At 42.6% G+C, this 17,102-nt stretch overlaps 1 protein-coding gene across 6 annotated transcripts in view; it reads left to right on the top strand.

Annotated features, from left to right (window-relative positions):
- MAP2K5 (mitogen-activated protein kinase kinase 5) overlaps positions 1-17,102 on the top strand; it is a 280,465-nt gene that overhangs the window by 238,649 nt on the left and 24,714 nt on the right. For 4 of the 6 annotated variants that reach the window (XM_066342718.1, XM_066342716.1, XM_066342715.1 and 1 more), the window contains 2 exons: positions 2,101-2,162; positions 5,180-5,225. In XM_066342718.1, the coding sequence (XP_066198815.1) occupies positions 2,101-2,162; positions 5,180-5,225 (108 nt within the window). Of the gene's footprint in view, positions 1-2,100; positions 2,163-5,179; positions 5,226-17,102 lie in introns of those variants that run through there. The other 2 variants (XR_010746200.1, XR_010746199.1) reach the window with 1 other exon arrangement.

The raw sequence follows: 17,102 nt of genomic DNA, 5'->3' as shown, positions 1-17,102 counted from the left end.
ATCAGAGTCCATAATTTTTGTACCTCGGACTTTGAACTATCTTTTTACTAATAGTTTTTGAGACAGTAAAATGTCATTTCTTGAACTGGGCTTTGTAGAATCTTGCAGGCTTGGTGATATATATGGCTTTCCTAAAACAGGCAGCGCTGAAATTGATATCATGTTTTATTTTTGCTCTTCAAACCGATGGGACTTTTGTGACCATTTTATAGTACCTTTATCGAAGAGTTGTCACATTATCGCATGCCTTGTGTTTTTTTGAGCAGACGATTTCATCAGCCCCGTTTTTCATGCCCTCTCTATCTAATGCCTGCATGTAATCCTTTGAACTTGGCAAGGCTTTATTTCATTCCCATTTTTCTTTGTTTTCCTTTTCTCTTGGAAACCTTTCTCTATTGTTGAGAATTTTAAGTTTATAATTACTAACCTCCCCTTTCTCTGGATGAACAGAGGACATTCAAGGGGACGGATAGGCAAAATCTAAGAAATGTTTTGTTCACATTCCTTTTCTTTTAACCTCTTAGGGATTTTTTAATGTATTTTATTTATTCTTTTTATTTATTTATTTTGGCTGCTTTGACCCCCCCTCAGTTCCTTTTGATTCAGTTGTATTTTCCAGCAGTTTCCAGTTGTTTGAATTGGAAACAAAGCCTTAATAAGAGTTCTAGTTAATTTTCTGTCTTGTAATTACCGATCTCATTTTTCTGATAATTGGCCACAGCAATTATATGTATATTTACTAATCACATAGGGGGCTGTGCAATTGTATCTTATCTGCCACCATTGATAATGACACGCATATTGCAGAGGTGCTTTTATCATCTTCTTTTTTCCACTACATCAAAGCCATTTCCTCTCGTTCTCAATAATGAATACATGCATGCATTTGACACAGTTGTGTGCTAGAGAAATTGTTTGGCTCCCACCAAATGCTGCATGCTCTGAGTTTCTTGCCTGCAGCGCTGGAAGGTTGTATGTAATGATATATTGCTCATCCAAATGGCCAAAGCACTCCAAAGCACAGTGAGATTAAAATAAGTCATTCCTTTGTTAATTTAAATAGGTGCATGTATCATACTTTGCAGGGCACTTTGTGTAGGGATGTCAGGGAGAAAAAAAGCCGCCGAAAGGTATTTTTAATAGCAAATGAGAATAGATGAGAATGGAGTCATTTGCAGCTGCCTACTTTATGTGGCTCTCTTGTTCCAACTGTAGGTCTAATGAGATGACTGTTAAAGTACTCTGCAGTGTAATTTCATTACATCCTGAGCCGTTACACTATAAACACAGTGGCACTCTCTGTCATTCTTGGAAAAACTCCTAAATTCTTAAAGCCTTCCTTTGCAAATGGTAATGGGGTTTGCTCCCTGTGTTCCGCGGGTGTTGTGCGGTGTTGTTGGGGTTTGTTGCTGGATGGTTGTCTGCTCTTGAGCGTGAGGCCACGTCCACCCCAGTTTTGTGTGATGGTCAAGGTGGGAGTTTTTCATCATGTCCTTAATTCACCAGCTTTGTCATGTGATGAGTTTGCCTAGACTGGCAAGTAGGCTGAAATTCTTTTTCAGAAAACAGCTTTTTCTGTAAAAGCCTTTCTATTAAAGTTAAATAAAAAAAAATCTGGGCCCAAATGATTGTGTTAGGGACAAACAGTTAAAACTAGTTGAATATACAAATAAGTGTAAATAAATAGCAAATCCAGTAAATGAAACAAAGGTCAACACAAGAATAATTTCACAGCTCTTTGTTAATTACAAGACCATTTGTGTTACTTAAATAATCATTAATTTCTCATTTACACTCTCATACCTTCTTTCCTACCCTGTGGCTATCATTGTCCTTTTTTCACCTCCCCTCCCTCTTTGTGCTCCTGTTTCTCACCGTTTTTAAATGTGTGCGGCTTTAAATTTGGCATTTTACATAAGCATGTGGAAAAGGGTGTAAACAGTCATTTTAATTGGATGAGGCCTTATTGTCCTTTCTACCAGGTGGTGAATCCTTGTTATATATTCGTCTTTCTACTGTCACTTTGCTGGGGGAGGAAGGGGATAAGAAAAGAAAAGGAATTGTTATGACTTTTGGTGACTTGTTTTTCCTCCATCCCAGGATTCGCCTGTCCTTCCGGTTGGAGAGTTCTCCGAGCCATTTGTACATTTCATCACTCAGTGGTGAGCCTGTTTGCAAACATGCCATGCCCTCAATGTAAATGATACATGCCATTAACTCGGAGGCTCCGTGAGACCTTATGGCTCTCCCTGCTTCCTTTTGGAGATGGGAGGGACTTCAGGGCCTTGGGCAGATGGGGCAGCTAAGCTGAAGAAATTGTTTAAATTATGTAAACGTTATTTACACAAAGGGTTGTAAATGTACTTTAGAGGCTTTTCTGTTTTAATAAACTGCTGAGAATCAGGCTACTTCTCTGAGCACAGACACTGTAGCTATCCACTTTTTTTTTTTAAGAAATACATAATTTTATAGCCCCTATTAAACAGACCTATGAAGCTTATTTTTATTAATGTCACCTCAAGTTACCCATAAAACTGTCACTTAATGGAAGCAGCATAGTTTATTAATTCATTGGATTTTCAGTACATAACTTTTATCTTTGCTTATATTTTAAATGCAATACTGGTGTCCCATTTCAGTGAATTTTGATGTTTGAAAGACTATGAAAACCTGGTCTTGTTGGTCCACTTGAACCATCAAGGGACTGAGAAGAACCACAGGATGTAGCTTGGAGGGGCCCTCAGAGTCTCCAAGCAGCCCCTGGTCATTTTACACCTGAGGAAACAGGCATTTTTCTGCCAAGGGTTCTTTTTCAGCCTTCAGCCTTTTTCCTCCCAGTAGAATGAGTTTTTCTTTTATTAGCCCTTCACTTCATCACTCACCTCTCCCCCATTTGGTGGGCAGCACTTGCGTGGCCTTGGAAGGCCCTCGTGCTCCCAGCCCTCCCTGTGCCCTGCCCCTCACCCCAGCGTGGGGAAAGAAGGAAATTGGGAGCAGAGGAACGGCCATCTCAAAGCAGGAGGCAGAGCCCACTCGAAGCTGTTCTGGACATGCCGGGGCTCCTTCACACCACCTGCTCTTCTCTCTCCCCCTTCACCAAACTCCTCATTTCATCAGCCCTCCAGAGTCGTGTCCACGGGTGGAAAACAAACCCTCCGTTCCTGTGGTGCCATGAAATGGTGCGATCAGGAGTCCCTGCTAAACCGAAATGGCTGTGCATGTCCCCACCCCACCCCCATGACCCATCTGATGATTATGCTAAAGGAAAACCGAGAAATATTCCTTAATATAAATGTCAAGCCTTTATCACCTTTTTGACTAAGCGTGATATTAATAAAAATGTCTCATCCAGTTTATATTCCATAGAAAAATATGTAGAGAAGGGATTTTCCTGCCGACCGAAAATTTTATTAACACTGTTTCTGTTTATTTAAAATACTTACATAATATTCTATAGCTTTTAAAATTTGTTTTCACTCGGCTAACATTTTTTTTCCAAAGCATGCCATGTTGGAAAAAGAAATATGTTGGTTAAACACTGGAATCTTGAGTTCATTAACATTAGCACCATTATTCAGAAATATGTATTAATCTTTCTTAATTTCCGTTACATGGAATGTCTAGAAACACTCAGAGGCACATCATGGGAATGCCCCATTTTGAAATACAGAAATTGAAAAACAAACCATGCAATTCCTAAACTGCCTGGAGCACATGGTTTGGGCATCACTGGCTTCAGAGATGTTGGATTTGTGATGGGGCCACCATGCTTATCTCTGGGGCTGGTTCTGGGCCGACAGGGAAAAAAGCAGATAAGGTTTTGCTTTCCTCCTCCTGTCCAAAAAATTAATCAGCTGTTAAGTAAAAGTTTTATGGAGACAGAGGGAGGGATAACCTGTGTTGAAATTTCCACGATGTCAAGCCGAAACAGAAATGATAGTGGGTAATAGCCTTGTTTTCCCAAGAGATACAGCTATGTTGGAATGTCAGATTAGGACGGTTACCAACTCCACTGGTGAGACAGTTTGAATTACTTGCTAATGGATACAGTATTTGAGAGGTGCATATGGTTACTTATGGGGAAGGCAAATGTCCTTGATGCCATTAATGCTTCGTAACTACCGTTCTTATTTACCAAATGATCATTGAATCTCTCTACTTAAAAAAATATGTACTGTCAGCAAATGCAGAGGTTGTGTGAAGGTTAGAGGTTGCCTTATATAAAGAAAAGTCATCTGTGTGATTTTCCAATAGAAGCAATAACCTCTCTTCATGACTTCATCCCACAGACACTCTTGAGTTTTGTACAAATACAGTCATCTCATCTTGTGGGTGTTTCATCATGTAGCTGGTACATGCTACAGCTGCTAATTATACCTATTGCATGTAAGGCAAGAAGTATTTTTGTATGAGGAATGTGATTCTTTAGGCAGCTTAAACAGACTTACCTTGTAGCCAGAATAAAATCAAGATAATGTAATAATAATTCATTTGTAATTTTTCAGCATTATCTAGATTCCTGACCTCTTATTATACTGTTATTCAGAGTAACAATAATGGAATGAGATGTTTTCTCATTTGAGCTGATAGTCATGTTTCTTTTCTTATTGTATTATCCCAATTACTAAAACAAGTATGTTGTTCCCTAAATTTAAGTTTGAAATAAATTGACAACTAAATCAGAAAGAAAATATTGCTTTTTTTTCACATTAGTTTCAGAAGTAGAATTAGGATAAATTTAAATTCATTCTATATCTGATTGCAAGAGTTATTTAAAAAAAAGACTTTGTATTTCTGATTCTTAAGATTCCCCCTAAATCTGATTAACACCAGAATAAAAGAAAGGGAATCGGTGCTAATACAGGCATCCTTCGAGGATAGTACAGGTTCCGTTCCAGACCACCATAATAAAGCAGATCTCACAATAAAGTGAGTTATAATCTTTTTGCTGGTGGAGGATCTTGCCTTCAGTTTATATATATATATATAAAAAATACCACATCTGGGAAGCACAATAAAGCAAAGCACATTAGAACAAGATGTGCCTGTACTCGGACCAAGAATGGAACATGACTGATTTTGAAAACATCTGAGTTTCAGTGGAAATAATCACTGGTGGAAATTATAGCACAAATTTACAAGTATACAGATAATAGGCAGTTTTTATTTTCTCTTACAGCATGCGGAAACAGCCAAAAGAAAGGCCAGCACCTGAGGAATTGATGGTAGGTAAAAACTTTTATTAACATTAGAATTCTCAGCCCTGGCCATTTGGCTCAGCAGGAGAGCATTGGCCTAGTGTGTGGAAGTTCTGGGTTTGATTTCTGGTCAAGGCACACAGGATAAGTGGCCATCTGCTTTTCCACCCCTCCCCCTCTGCCTTCTCTCTTTCTCTCTCTCTCTCTCTCTCTCTTTCTCTCTTCTCCTCCTGCAGCCATGGCTCAAATGGTTCAAGTAAGTTGGCCCCGGGTGCTGAGGATGGCTCTATGGCCTCATTTCAGGCACTGAAATAGCTTGGTTGCTGAACAATGGAGCAGCAGCCCCAGATGGGCAGAGTATACCCCTGTGGTGGGCCTTGCCAGGTGGATACCAGTTGGGGCTCATGCCAGAGTCTGTCTCTCTACCTCCCCTCCTCTCACTTAATTTTAAAAAATTAGGATTCTTCTGTTACATATTTATGTTTAACATTCTGTTAAAAGGACCAGAATGTAAGTTTAAATCTCCACAGGCTCTGGAGAGGCACCAGTATTCACTACATTTGGATAGGTGTATTTGGAGCTCACATCTTCACATGGTCATGTCTACTTTTTAAAAGCCCGCACCATATTGAAACTTAATGGAGAACTCTTTTCCTTTGCTTCTCATTCTGGGGCCATAAATTAATCTAGGCTACTCCTTGTCCTCATTTGCTGTGACAACCTCTCAGAAGTCAGAGGATTGGTCACAGGGAAGATAGTGTATTAAGTTTTTAGTTGCAATCCTGCAGGAAATGCTGACTGTGGCATGGAGTCCTCTTGGATTCATGTAGAGTGAAATTAGATTGGCTGCAAAAGATCAAGTTAATGTGCATCTTTGGTCTTTCCTCAGAAAGAGACCACTGCAAGGCTACTGGTGCTGTGTTCTCAGCTCCAACGCTGCTTTCTTTGATTGCAAATGACAGTTTTTAGTCAAGCAGGGAGAGGAACAGAGATGCTCCCTAACAATTCTTAAATGGTCATTTATTTAGTGCAGATTGTTGATCTGACAATGCACAAGCTGCTAAGATAACGTTAGAATCGAGCATTAGTAAATAATAATTATAGTCTACTCTATCTAATGTTTTACGTACTATTCCCTATCTTTAGATTATTGCAGTCAGAGCAAATTCCAACTAGCTTTCTTTTACCACTTTAAACAATAAGCATTTTATAGATACTGGTTCAGAGGTTTTTATCCTTTGTATTTCATCCTAATAAACACTCTTAAGTGTAAAAACTTCTGTATAATACAGATTTCATCCCTCAAATAAAATAATAGTCCGTGTCCCTTTTGCGTCATGAGAGCTTTGCAGGAAGGTAGTGTTCTCCTTCCTATTACCCCTGGAGCAACATTTTCCTTTTTCAGGGTAGTTTCAAGTTAAAGAAAGTTCACCACTAAGCCTCTGTGATTTGTAGCTGTGCAGGTCTAGGATAAACTGGTGTTGGCGGGGGTAGGGGTGTCTCTTTGATGGTTGGAAAATTTTTGCAGTTAGTCACATTTGAGAAAACTTGGAACAGGTTCCAGAGATGGAGACCCATTTACCTTGTACATTATTATGCTATGGCTGGATAGCTCAGCTATTAAAACAAAGGAATAGGGTTTCATAAAACAGATATGTTTGTAAGTGCATGTTTCAGCACTGCAATGAGTTGGCCACTTATAAATACTACATCTGAAGACGGTACCTACGGACAAATGTGCTGGTGAGGAGCACCGTTCCAGGGTGGCAGGTCATAAAGGTAAGGTGAGGGTGGGTACTTTCAGCGCTGAGAGAGAGAAGAGAAAGAGAGACAAGAAATACGTATTTTGATATATCTCTTTACAACTATACACCGTGGTGTGTCTCTCCCACATTTTTAATTAATAAATATCAATAAGTCAAGACACAATGAAAATTTTAGTCACAGGAAGCACCATCCTTTACGTAATTTAACATTATTTCTAGTTCTGCTCACAGAGAATGGATTCCCTCAGGTATGGCAATAGTGAGGGTGCCCCTGGCTTAGAAGAGGCTCAGTGACAAGACAGGAAACGAGTGTGTGAGGACCGTGTGGTGGGGTGGGGGGGCCCTGCCTGCGCTTGGCCAAAATACTGTGCCTGTGGGGGACAGGAAAGAAAGTGGACTGTCCCTGCCTTGAGGAACCTGAGTCACATCCTAGGGACCCAATCTTAAGGAACCAATCTCTTTTATCCTTCTAGCATATTAATGGCTTTAATTTTTCCGTTTTCCTCTCCACCTGCTACCTATTTGATGGTGCTCCCATCTGGAAGCGGAGAGCATCCTCTGGAATGCCTGAACTGTAGAGCCCATTTGTCACTGTGGGTGGGGGCCTGCCTTTCACAAAAAGAGCAGTTTATCTCCCAAACGCAGTAACTCCAGGCAGCAGGGTGCCAACGTGGTCTGCACAGCTTGGGCCGCATCAACTGTGAGGCTTGCAGGATCCTGAGGTTTCCCTGTGGGCCTCTGTTTTCCAGATCAAAGGAAGAAGATCAGATGGGTTGGGTGGAAGTACTGAGATTTACAGATTCGCCATCGGGGGGCTTTTAAATGAACAGTGTGGCCCTGACCACCAGTGAACACATGAAGTCACAGCCTGAGTAAATCTGACTGCAGGGAGGTGTGGGCCATGCACACAGTGGGTCCTCAAGTAGGTTTTGTCATTTCATTTGGTGGGCACCTTATATCCAGAATTTCCAAAAACTAAAATCATCATCTTTGCAATTTTCAACCATGTTAGTCTTAAAGATGAAATGTACAACTCAGGTTTAGACTCTTGAGGCCATTAAAAACCTAGTGTTAGAGCTAATTTAGTTGTTTAGCTGTTTAATTCTGTCTATACTGTGTGGTTGTTCCTAAGATGACTTTTTTAAGTTCTAAGTGGAAGTATTTTCACACTGGACAAAGAAATTTCCTCAGCATTTTGGGGAGGCCAGGGTCCACGTTAGGTGGCTCACTTTTCCAGCAACAGCCATTAAGTAAGCTACATAAAAAATTTACTGAAAAGTTTTACCATTGGGATTCGCATCATCTTGAGAGATCTCAGAACCAGGTAAACAACTGAATTCAGTAAGCACTTATAGACCATTATATGCAAAGTCCTATGCTAGACTTAGCAGAAGTTGCCAAGCCACACACAGTCTTGCAGAGGTGCACCAAGTATACGGATGGCTAGAGCACAGTAACTGCTAGGAAGAACTGCAGGGTGCTGTGGGATCCGTCTGGGGAGGGGGAGAAGCTATGCAGAGGGAGCATTGGAAAGGCGCCTTTGGAGGATGGATTGAATTTCAGTAGAGTTTTCAAGGGGACGTTTCAGGCAAAGGAAACAAGCTCGGGAAAACATGCATGTAGAGGCAGGCCTTTTCAGAGCAGTGGAAACCTCACTGTCACTAGATCAGAAAGCCCTTGGACGTTGGCCTTGGGGAGTCCCACACCCACAAAGGTGGAGTTCGGATAGACATATTTACCCCCCAGCTGGGCAGCCTCTTCTGAAGTTTTATTTTCTATAGAAGGAGCCCTAGTGTCCAGGCCTAAACATTTGACCCGACACAGAAGCAGCACACCCACCCACACATACCTTTTTCCTTGAGTCAATTGTCTTGAGTGGATCCCATTCAAGTATTGGGAGGTCCTTCCTGCTTGGGGGGGGGGGGGGTCGGGGATCTAACTTCCATTACTTCTCTAAGAGCTCGTGTACAAATCCGAAGTCAGCTTGAAACCCAACATAGGAAAACCAGCCATACGTGCAGCCAGGAGCATTTGCCCTGCTGACACACCCTCTTTCTGCTCTGGTGACACCAGTACCATTATGAAAGAACCACTTTTAAATCACCCTGATGTATATCACAGGAAAGACCCATGTCACCGCTGCCCCAGCTCTGTGACCTGGGTCCAAGAGACTTGGAGAAAAATTTCCAGACTGTAGCAACTCTGTGGGGGTGGCAGACAATGTTCAGCAGGCTTCAGACAGCCAAGCAGGGATGTCACAGCTCACATGAAGAGAAAAAGAAAACCCAGCTTCTGCCAGTCAGAAAGGATCAGTGAGACAGCAGTAGAAGAGGGGAGCTGATACTGCAAAGAGGAGGGAAATTTTCCCAAAATGCCAATAATCAGACTGAGGGAAGCACAAAAAGAAACATGAGACCCATAAACTCAGGGACAGAGACAACCTAGATGGGAGCATTGAACGGAGAGGTCTGAGGCTGACTGCTATGCAAAGTATGTGGTTAAATATTTCTAAACAGAAGGGATATGATGAGAAACATTGTATAGTACAGACCATCTGTGTAAAGCATACAGAAACCCCTCTGCAGAATCAGTCTTCCTTTAGGGTCAGGCTGTGACTTAGCAGAGCTGGCCTCCACACTTCCCTTCCCTTAGCAGCTCCCGGTCCCTCCGCACTACAGTGTCTTCACCCAAAAACAAAGGGGAGGGACTGGATCAGGGTCCCTGGCCTAGGGTCTGTGACTTCAGGAAGTCTGCTAGAGTCCCTGAAATTACATCCCAACATGCATGTGGGGATTTGCATTTTCTGAAAAGAGATTCCTGCCTGTCATCCATTTTTCAAAGGGGACCACGACCCCGAATGATTGTTAAGCTCCCCCGTTACCTTCCCTTTCTGTTAGAGCTGTGTGGCCAGGACCAGACAAGCTGCTCTGGAGGGAGGCGTCTCACCGGGAGGGTACCTGCTCCGCCTGGGGGAGGGCAGGGAAAGGCCTGTGCAGGGCTTCCCACCAGCTGTCGGGCAGCCCTTTAGCCTCCCAGCCTGTCCTGACTGTGGGCCTTGACTCCAGCAGGCAGGGTGTGGGCCATGGACACCTCTACAGTTAAGATTTGGGTTCAGAGTACTATAGATCCTTCTATGCATTTAAAGCATTTCCAGAAGCTTTCCATGTCTAAGCTCTATTTAATGGAATCTATGCATAGTAAGTAATCAGGTCAGAAGCAGCAGCACCCGGTTTGAGATCAATCGCTGGCTAATACTTTATCTAGGCCACTTTATTATCTCATGCTGATCCGATTCCCATTCTCCTCCGCCTTTGTAGCATGCACTTTGGCTGTGGTAAAAGTACGTATCACATACATATTAAAAACATATACCCATTCTATCTGTATGTAAATGCGTGAGGCACAGCTGGATACTGCAGAGGAGTTTGATTTACTAATAGTTATTATCTGTTCTAGCTGTTCAGTGGCAGGGAGGAATTTCAGAGAAACAAGCTGGCACAGAAATTGTCTTTACGCTATTACTGTACTGCTTTAGTAATTGTTTAAAAACATGGGTTTTCTCCTTCGGTTCTAATAACGCCTGTTATTTTGTGCCCTTCCTTCTACGTTCCGGAGCAGGGTGTCCTCGTTTAGCATTTCCTCAAGTTTGGTTTTCAGTTCAGGCTCCTAAGAAGAAACACAGTGCAGACTATTTGAAATACGACGTTTTGCTCAGAAGGCGAGTAAATATTGTGACTGGAAATACATGACGCAGGTGTGGGTCTTGGAGGAGGAGTTTCGGTTATAATCAGATAGTACTTTTAGATTTTCTTTTCCTTCTAAATCTCAGCAGCTGCAAACTTGAAGGTGTCTCATTTCTCAGAGAAGGCTTTGTGTATAAGAGGTGGTCTTGTTTGGGGGCTAATAAACACCAAATGGCTCCAGAAAAATCTGTTTAAACATTTAATTACTTGCAAAGAGATGTTAACTTATTTAACTCCTCTAAATTAAATTGTCAGGGGCAGCTTTTCTGCTTATCCAAACCTGACTGTAATTACATTTTCAGATAGTTCGGTTGGTTGTTCTCTCAATTAATAAAAGTATGCGATAAATTAGGCATCTCTATGGTCCCTTTTAAAAATTGGAAAAATCACCACGTTAGATTTTTGTCTCTTTAGTCAAATTCCAGTGTGACTTCTGGGTTTATATACCCACTGTCATTGTTCACCACTATTGGATCTAAACCTTTTGACCATTGTGAAAGACAAAATGCACCAGACAATTAAGGAAATCATTTATTAGTCTGTTGCAATAGGGAGAATGTTTATTAATGAGGAATGTCTCAAAGAAAAGGGAAGGAGCCACGGTTAGGGAGGCAGTTAAACCAGGAGGTCATCAGCCAGTCCTGTGGAAGTCAGGACGGAAAAGGGTCTTATCTCTGTGAGGTCAGGGTGGTCCTTTGTGGTTAACAAAAGAGTGGGACACTGGCTCTAAGTTCAACAGTATCAGCACCTTATACTGAATGGAGCCAAGGTGAATTTCGGTTTCTTTTAGACAGGCATATTCCACCAGCTCCCTTGCAGTGTGCTCATGGGTCACTGTGCTTGCAATCTAAGCTTTTTAAGATACTGATGATGGTTTGATAAGCAGTTTTGAACTTAGTTGTAGTTGATTACATTTAGCTATTGCCTGTCTTCTATAGAGCATATTTTAAAATAGACCATTAGGGCCAGACTCGTTCATGTGTCTCATTGCCCACCCTTAAAGATATTTTTGCTTTTGGCTGTCCATTTGGAGGTACAAATCAGCTCATTAGCAAAGCACCCAGAAATCGCAAGGAGAAACCCTGGCTGGGATTGTAACTTCAACTAAATATTTCCTTCAAGCACGGAAGGCTTCACAGAAGCCTGAGGGCTCCACATTGGATCCAGTTGACAACTATAATGATTTTTTTTTTAATTTTCAAATTCTGAAGGCCATTAAAATCATATGTTTATGTCTGCTTATAAATAGGAATCCACTAGTAAGAAGTTGATTTTAGCTTTTTAATTGCACATAATTACAACAGCAGAATCGCTGTCTGGATGCCTGAGATCGCACTAAATCAGACAGCTTTAATTTGAATTTTTGATGACACGTTAGCACTTCAGCAAGAACAGAGAGATTATAACCCCAGAAAACAAGCTTTGTTTTTCCATAAGCGTGACTGCTTAATCTTTTCACAAGACTTTAGCAGATAAATGTGTGTGTGAGCATTTATATACATGCACATATCAAGAGAGATACAGATAGAGAAAATCTGTCACTCCTTGATCATGGGGATCTGACAGTTTTAATTTCCCAGTTAACGATAACTTTATCCTTCTCAGTCAAGTCAGATCTCTTAATACGGCGGTGATTTGCCTGTTTAAGATTGCGGTTTTTTGAACTCCTGCCTACAAGGCTGCTTTCTTGTTTAGCTGGGCGGACTGTCATCTTCCCAGCATTGTGTTTCCGGGCACAATGAGGCCGTGTAACCGTGACCACAGGACTAGTTTGGGTACCCAGGAGGCAGCAAAGTGGATCAATCAGGTCGCTCGTCGGTGTTGTGCCACATTCATGGGGGACTAAGCTGTGACTTTGGAGTATGTTGTTCATTAGTTCCTCATTGGACGCTACGCAGCTCATCAGCAGTTTCTGCTATCTCTGTGGTGGCCTTGGCCTGGAATGCCCTCCTCTCCCCTGTCCTTGAGGGTCTCCATCCTCCGCCTGCCGCTTTCCCCCGCTCTCCCCCTCCATAGTGCTTGCTCTCTTCTCTGAACCCTCCAGAATGTATTGTCTCTAACTCAGAACAGCACTTAATTACATGAATTACATATTCAGCTTATATTTACAGGCGGGTTCGTGTAGGTCATTGGTTGCTCACCGTAGCAACTGATTAAAATTATCTGAGTGGGTTAAAAAAAAGGAAGAAAAAAAAATCTGGATCCGAATCCAGATCAGTGAACCCCTGGCATCTGGTCCAAGATGCAAGTACTCTCTTTACTTCTTAATGCTCTCCAGATGGTTTCAAGGAGCCCCCAGCGGTGGAACTCACTGGTTAAATGCCTGTTTTCTCCAACTAGATTATGAGTTCCTTGAAGGTGGATCATCATCTTAGAACTCAGTGCCTAATTTGGTTCTATGCTGTCATCAGGTGAGGTCCCTGACCTAATTAAAAGAAGAGAAATCACTATTGATTACACTTTGTATGTGCCATTCTCTAATCCATTTCAAAAAAACAAGCACCATGCTAGACACTGAACAGGTAAAGACAAACAAGACATGCCCCTTGTTCTCCATGACCTCACCGGGTAACACTGAGAACACTGACTGAAGAAGCAGCAAGCCACCCCTGGACATTGTAATGTTCAGTATAAGCTCGGGTGACCACCAGAATACATGGTCAAAGGTTTTTCCTTGACCTGTTTTAGGCAAGCTTACATGGGTAAAATAATTTGGTGCCAAAATTAAGGAATTTCTGGAATCTTGCAGTGTTTGTAGGAGTAACATTCAAAGCATTTAGCAGCCAGTACAGCATGGGCCTGACCAATCAGAACAGGCTTCAGGAGTCGGTTCCACCCTGCACATCTGGGCAGAGCAGCGGTGCTCAGCAGCAGTTGTGGTCTCTGGCTTACTTTCTGACCGCTTGAGAATTCACCTCCCATGGTTAATTCCCAATCAGGAGGTCATTAGAGAGCCAAGACGTACAGGAGACCACCTGGCCAGCACCATAGCAAATGCATGCACCCTACCCCATCCCTACCCACCCACCCCCCACCCACCACTGCCTTTCCCCCCTCCCCCAGCTCTTAGGAATAATGGATTAGGTTGAAAAGGACCAAAGACATTCAGCCATTTGTCAGAGAAACAGAAAAGGATCTTGAAACCTGGTCTCTGTGATTTGGGAATTGCTATCAAAGGCAGCAAACTTGTTTTCCTATGAACACACTCCAATAAATTGATGCAGTTCTTATCAATAATTAATGAGTCTAGCCGAGAATTTCAAGGGCTGGAAAAATCTTAGAAGCTTCCTATTTACAGTTGTAACCAGCTGGATTTGTTTAATGGGTTGTTTGCTTTTTAATTTGTAGCAGTTTTGAGAGAGACCTTTGGGGACCTCAAGTCTTGCGGTTTCAGTGAGCCTTTTTGTAGATACTCAGTTACTTGGGGGCCAGATATGCCTGCAAAGAATTTGAGATTCCCTTGGCCATTAGGAGACTACAGAAAAGCAGGAGAGACATTTGGGCCTTCTGTCCTCTATTTAATTTTCAAGATTAGAATTAAACATTAGGCCTTGGTCTACCGAGAGACATTTGCCGAAGCATGGACTAGTTTCTTTACAGTTTCCTGGTTTGCCGTTTCTCTGTTCTCTCAATATAAATGGTCACTGATTCTGAAGTAGGAGAATAGGTACCATTCATTTATCCGTGCAAAGGTTCCCTTGACACAAATAAAAATGGAATTTTCAAATGTAACCCGATTAACTCTTAATTGTATACCAATAGCCCACGTGTCTCAGCTCCCTGAGAAGGCTTTTGAATGACTTGCATCTTTTTTCAAACTTGGGGGGGAGGGGGATTCAATTAATAGCAGGACTTTCTAATTGTGAGATTGGTGTGGAGTTGACAGAAATTTGTATAAATAGGGTACATTTTTTCCACTTAAGAAGGCTGTGCTGAAACCTTTTTAATTGGATTTTCATGGTGATTGACAGCATTTGATTATGACAGTAACTTTATTTGGCTGGACTGCTTTAGCCTCTTGTTCAGATTTTTCCATCAAAGCTCTTTTTTATCCTCTGAATCCCCAGTGGAGCAGCAGTCATTGTGGAAGAGCCTTTTAGCACCTTTGTTGTCACCATCCCTGGTGACGATTGGGCCCAGCTGGTAGTGGATAAGAAAACGTTCCTCTCACAAAGAGGCTGTGTCTCTTGCCTCTGCAGTTTCAATAATTTTAAGAGCCCCCCAAACCTGTTGAGGATTAGAAGTAGCTTTAGATGTGAAATGAGTGTTAAGTATTAGTAATCGGGAGATTAGGGCCCCAGGGACAACGAGATAAACAACTGCAATTAAGGCAAATCTGCCGATGTAAACAGAATTCAGCAGAAACAGATGCCCTCACCGTTTTGGGGGATTGATTTGAGGGCACCAAGGAATCGATTTTTGTCTTGTTTACACTTTCAGACCCCTGTGATATACTGGAAGGCTAAATATTTCATACAGCCTGATTTTAGTTAATTTTTTTTCCAGCGCCTCACAGTAGGCGCCTCTCTTCTCACAGTGACCAGGCCTGAGTTTATTCAGCATTCACAGGGAGCAGCTAATTGTCTATGAAGGGCCCCCGTGTTTAAATGGGCTTGACAGGAATTTAAATTTTGTTTCAATCAACCCCTGTGCTCACAGCCTGCTCCAGTTTCTAATTTTTAAATTAAACATGATTTCTTTTTCCTTTTTTTTTTTTTTTAAGCCACAGCCTTGCCTCTGGAATGCTCATGCTGTCATTCTCAGGAAGGCCAGTCGGCCTCCCTGGAACGCCGGTGGATACAGGGCCTGAGGCTGGAAAGTTTTTTCTCCAAAACAAGCCTTTCCTCCCCTTTCAGTGGGGTCAGCAGAGCTTGGCTGGGCACCTTCTCTTGCCTTCGGAACGGCCCCCTGTCCAGCTGTCCTGTGCAGGCCCCGACCGCTGCGTCTGGAAAGTGGTTTCGGTGCCAGAGGAAGGGGCAGGGATAGCCTTTAGGGGACTGGCTGAATTACAGCCCACTGCACATCCGGTGCAGATTCGTGCTTCAGCCTTTTCTACTGTTGTGAGGTGGCAGAGAACACACGTTGACCGTCACAACGTGCATTTCAGTGGCACTCACCGTTTTATTAGGTGAACTCTGCAGAGCATCTGCCTGATGCTCAGGAAGCAGCAGTATGCCAGCCCTGAGCCCTGGCCTCAGCCACCTCACAGTCTAACCAGGAAGGTGAGGATATGTACATGCCAAGCACAGGATAGAATGTGAGACTCGCCAGCGACCCTCCCCCACCTGCTCCTGCCCTCCTCCACCTGCCGCCTTCACCTCATGACACTGCTTCCCACCACCCTATGCTCTGCCATCCCAACAGTCCCCAGATGCTTGAGACATGCTGCATGGTCACACCTCTGCTTGTGCTGTTCCCTCGGCCAGGAATGCCCTTCCCTCGTGCCCACATGCTGAACCTCTCCTCAGCCTTCTAGACCCAACTGACGCTGCCTCCAGGAAGCTTCCCAGGTGTGCTTTAGGAGGGTTGATGGTGTCCCGTTACATCATCCTTCCTCCTGGCACGTACCTTTGTTAGTGCACTTCTCACACTGCGGCTGTGACTTGTTTGCATCACTGGTAACCGCACATAAGTAAGACCATGAGTTCCTGGAGGACGAGGTCATGTATTACTTATCTTTGTGGCCTTCACAGATAGCCCAGTCCCCAGCCCCCAGTGGAATGTTCACTAAATAGTTACTGAATTGAAATGGTGTGACTTTAACAGGTAAAAATGTTCTGGATTTCTTTCAGCCAGAGTTTTCTGGAGAGACTTTGTGAATGGGGCAACAAATATGTCAGGTCTCACAGAATAACACTTGTTTGTTTGAGTGCGTTACTTTCTGCCCACAATGTGAAACACAGCTTGGATCATAGCTAGATCCATACTATAACTTATTTTCTTGAATTTATTTGAAAGAAACTGGAGTAAAAATTTTATGAAACAGAGCTGCAGATAAACTCAGAAAGGCCTCTGTTCTTTAACCTAAAAAATAGATTTATTGGAGAGAAATTAATCTGAACAAATAATTTTTTTTAAACACATGAGTTTATAGAGTTCTTTCAAATAGTTATCTCATTTGACCTTCACACAATCATGATAAGGGTTTTTCTCATCCCTGTCTTACTGATCTGTTAAACTGGGGCCCAGGCGGGTTATTGATGTGCCCGGAGCCATGCAGCCAGGAAGAACACAGAGACCTTCTGCATTACGTCACAGCCGTATCTATTGGTGCATAGTAAGCAGAGGATTGTCACGGGGGTTGTGAGATTTTCAGCTGTCAGACTATTTCTTGCAATCAGAAATGAAACTAAATACAAATACCCCACAAAGAAACATTAAGGATTGCAGTGGTT

The sequence above is a fragment of the Saccopteryx leptura genome, chromosome 6, assembly GCF_036850995.1.
Source record: "Saccopteryx leptura isolate mSacLep1 chromosome 6, mSacLep1_pri_phased_curated, whole genome shotgun sequence".
Classification (NCBI taxonomy): domain Eukaryota; kingdom Metazoa; phylum Chordata; class Mammalia; order Chiroptera; family Emballonuridae; genus Saccopteryx; species Saccopteryx leptura.
This window is presented reverse-complemented; position numbering and strand designations above follow the sequence as displayed.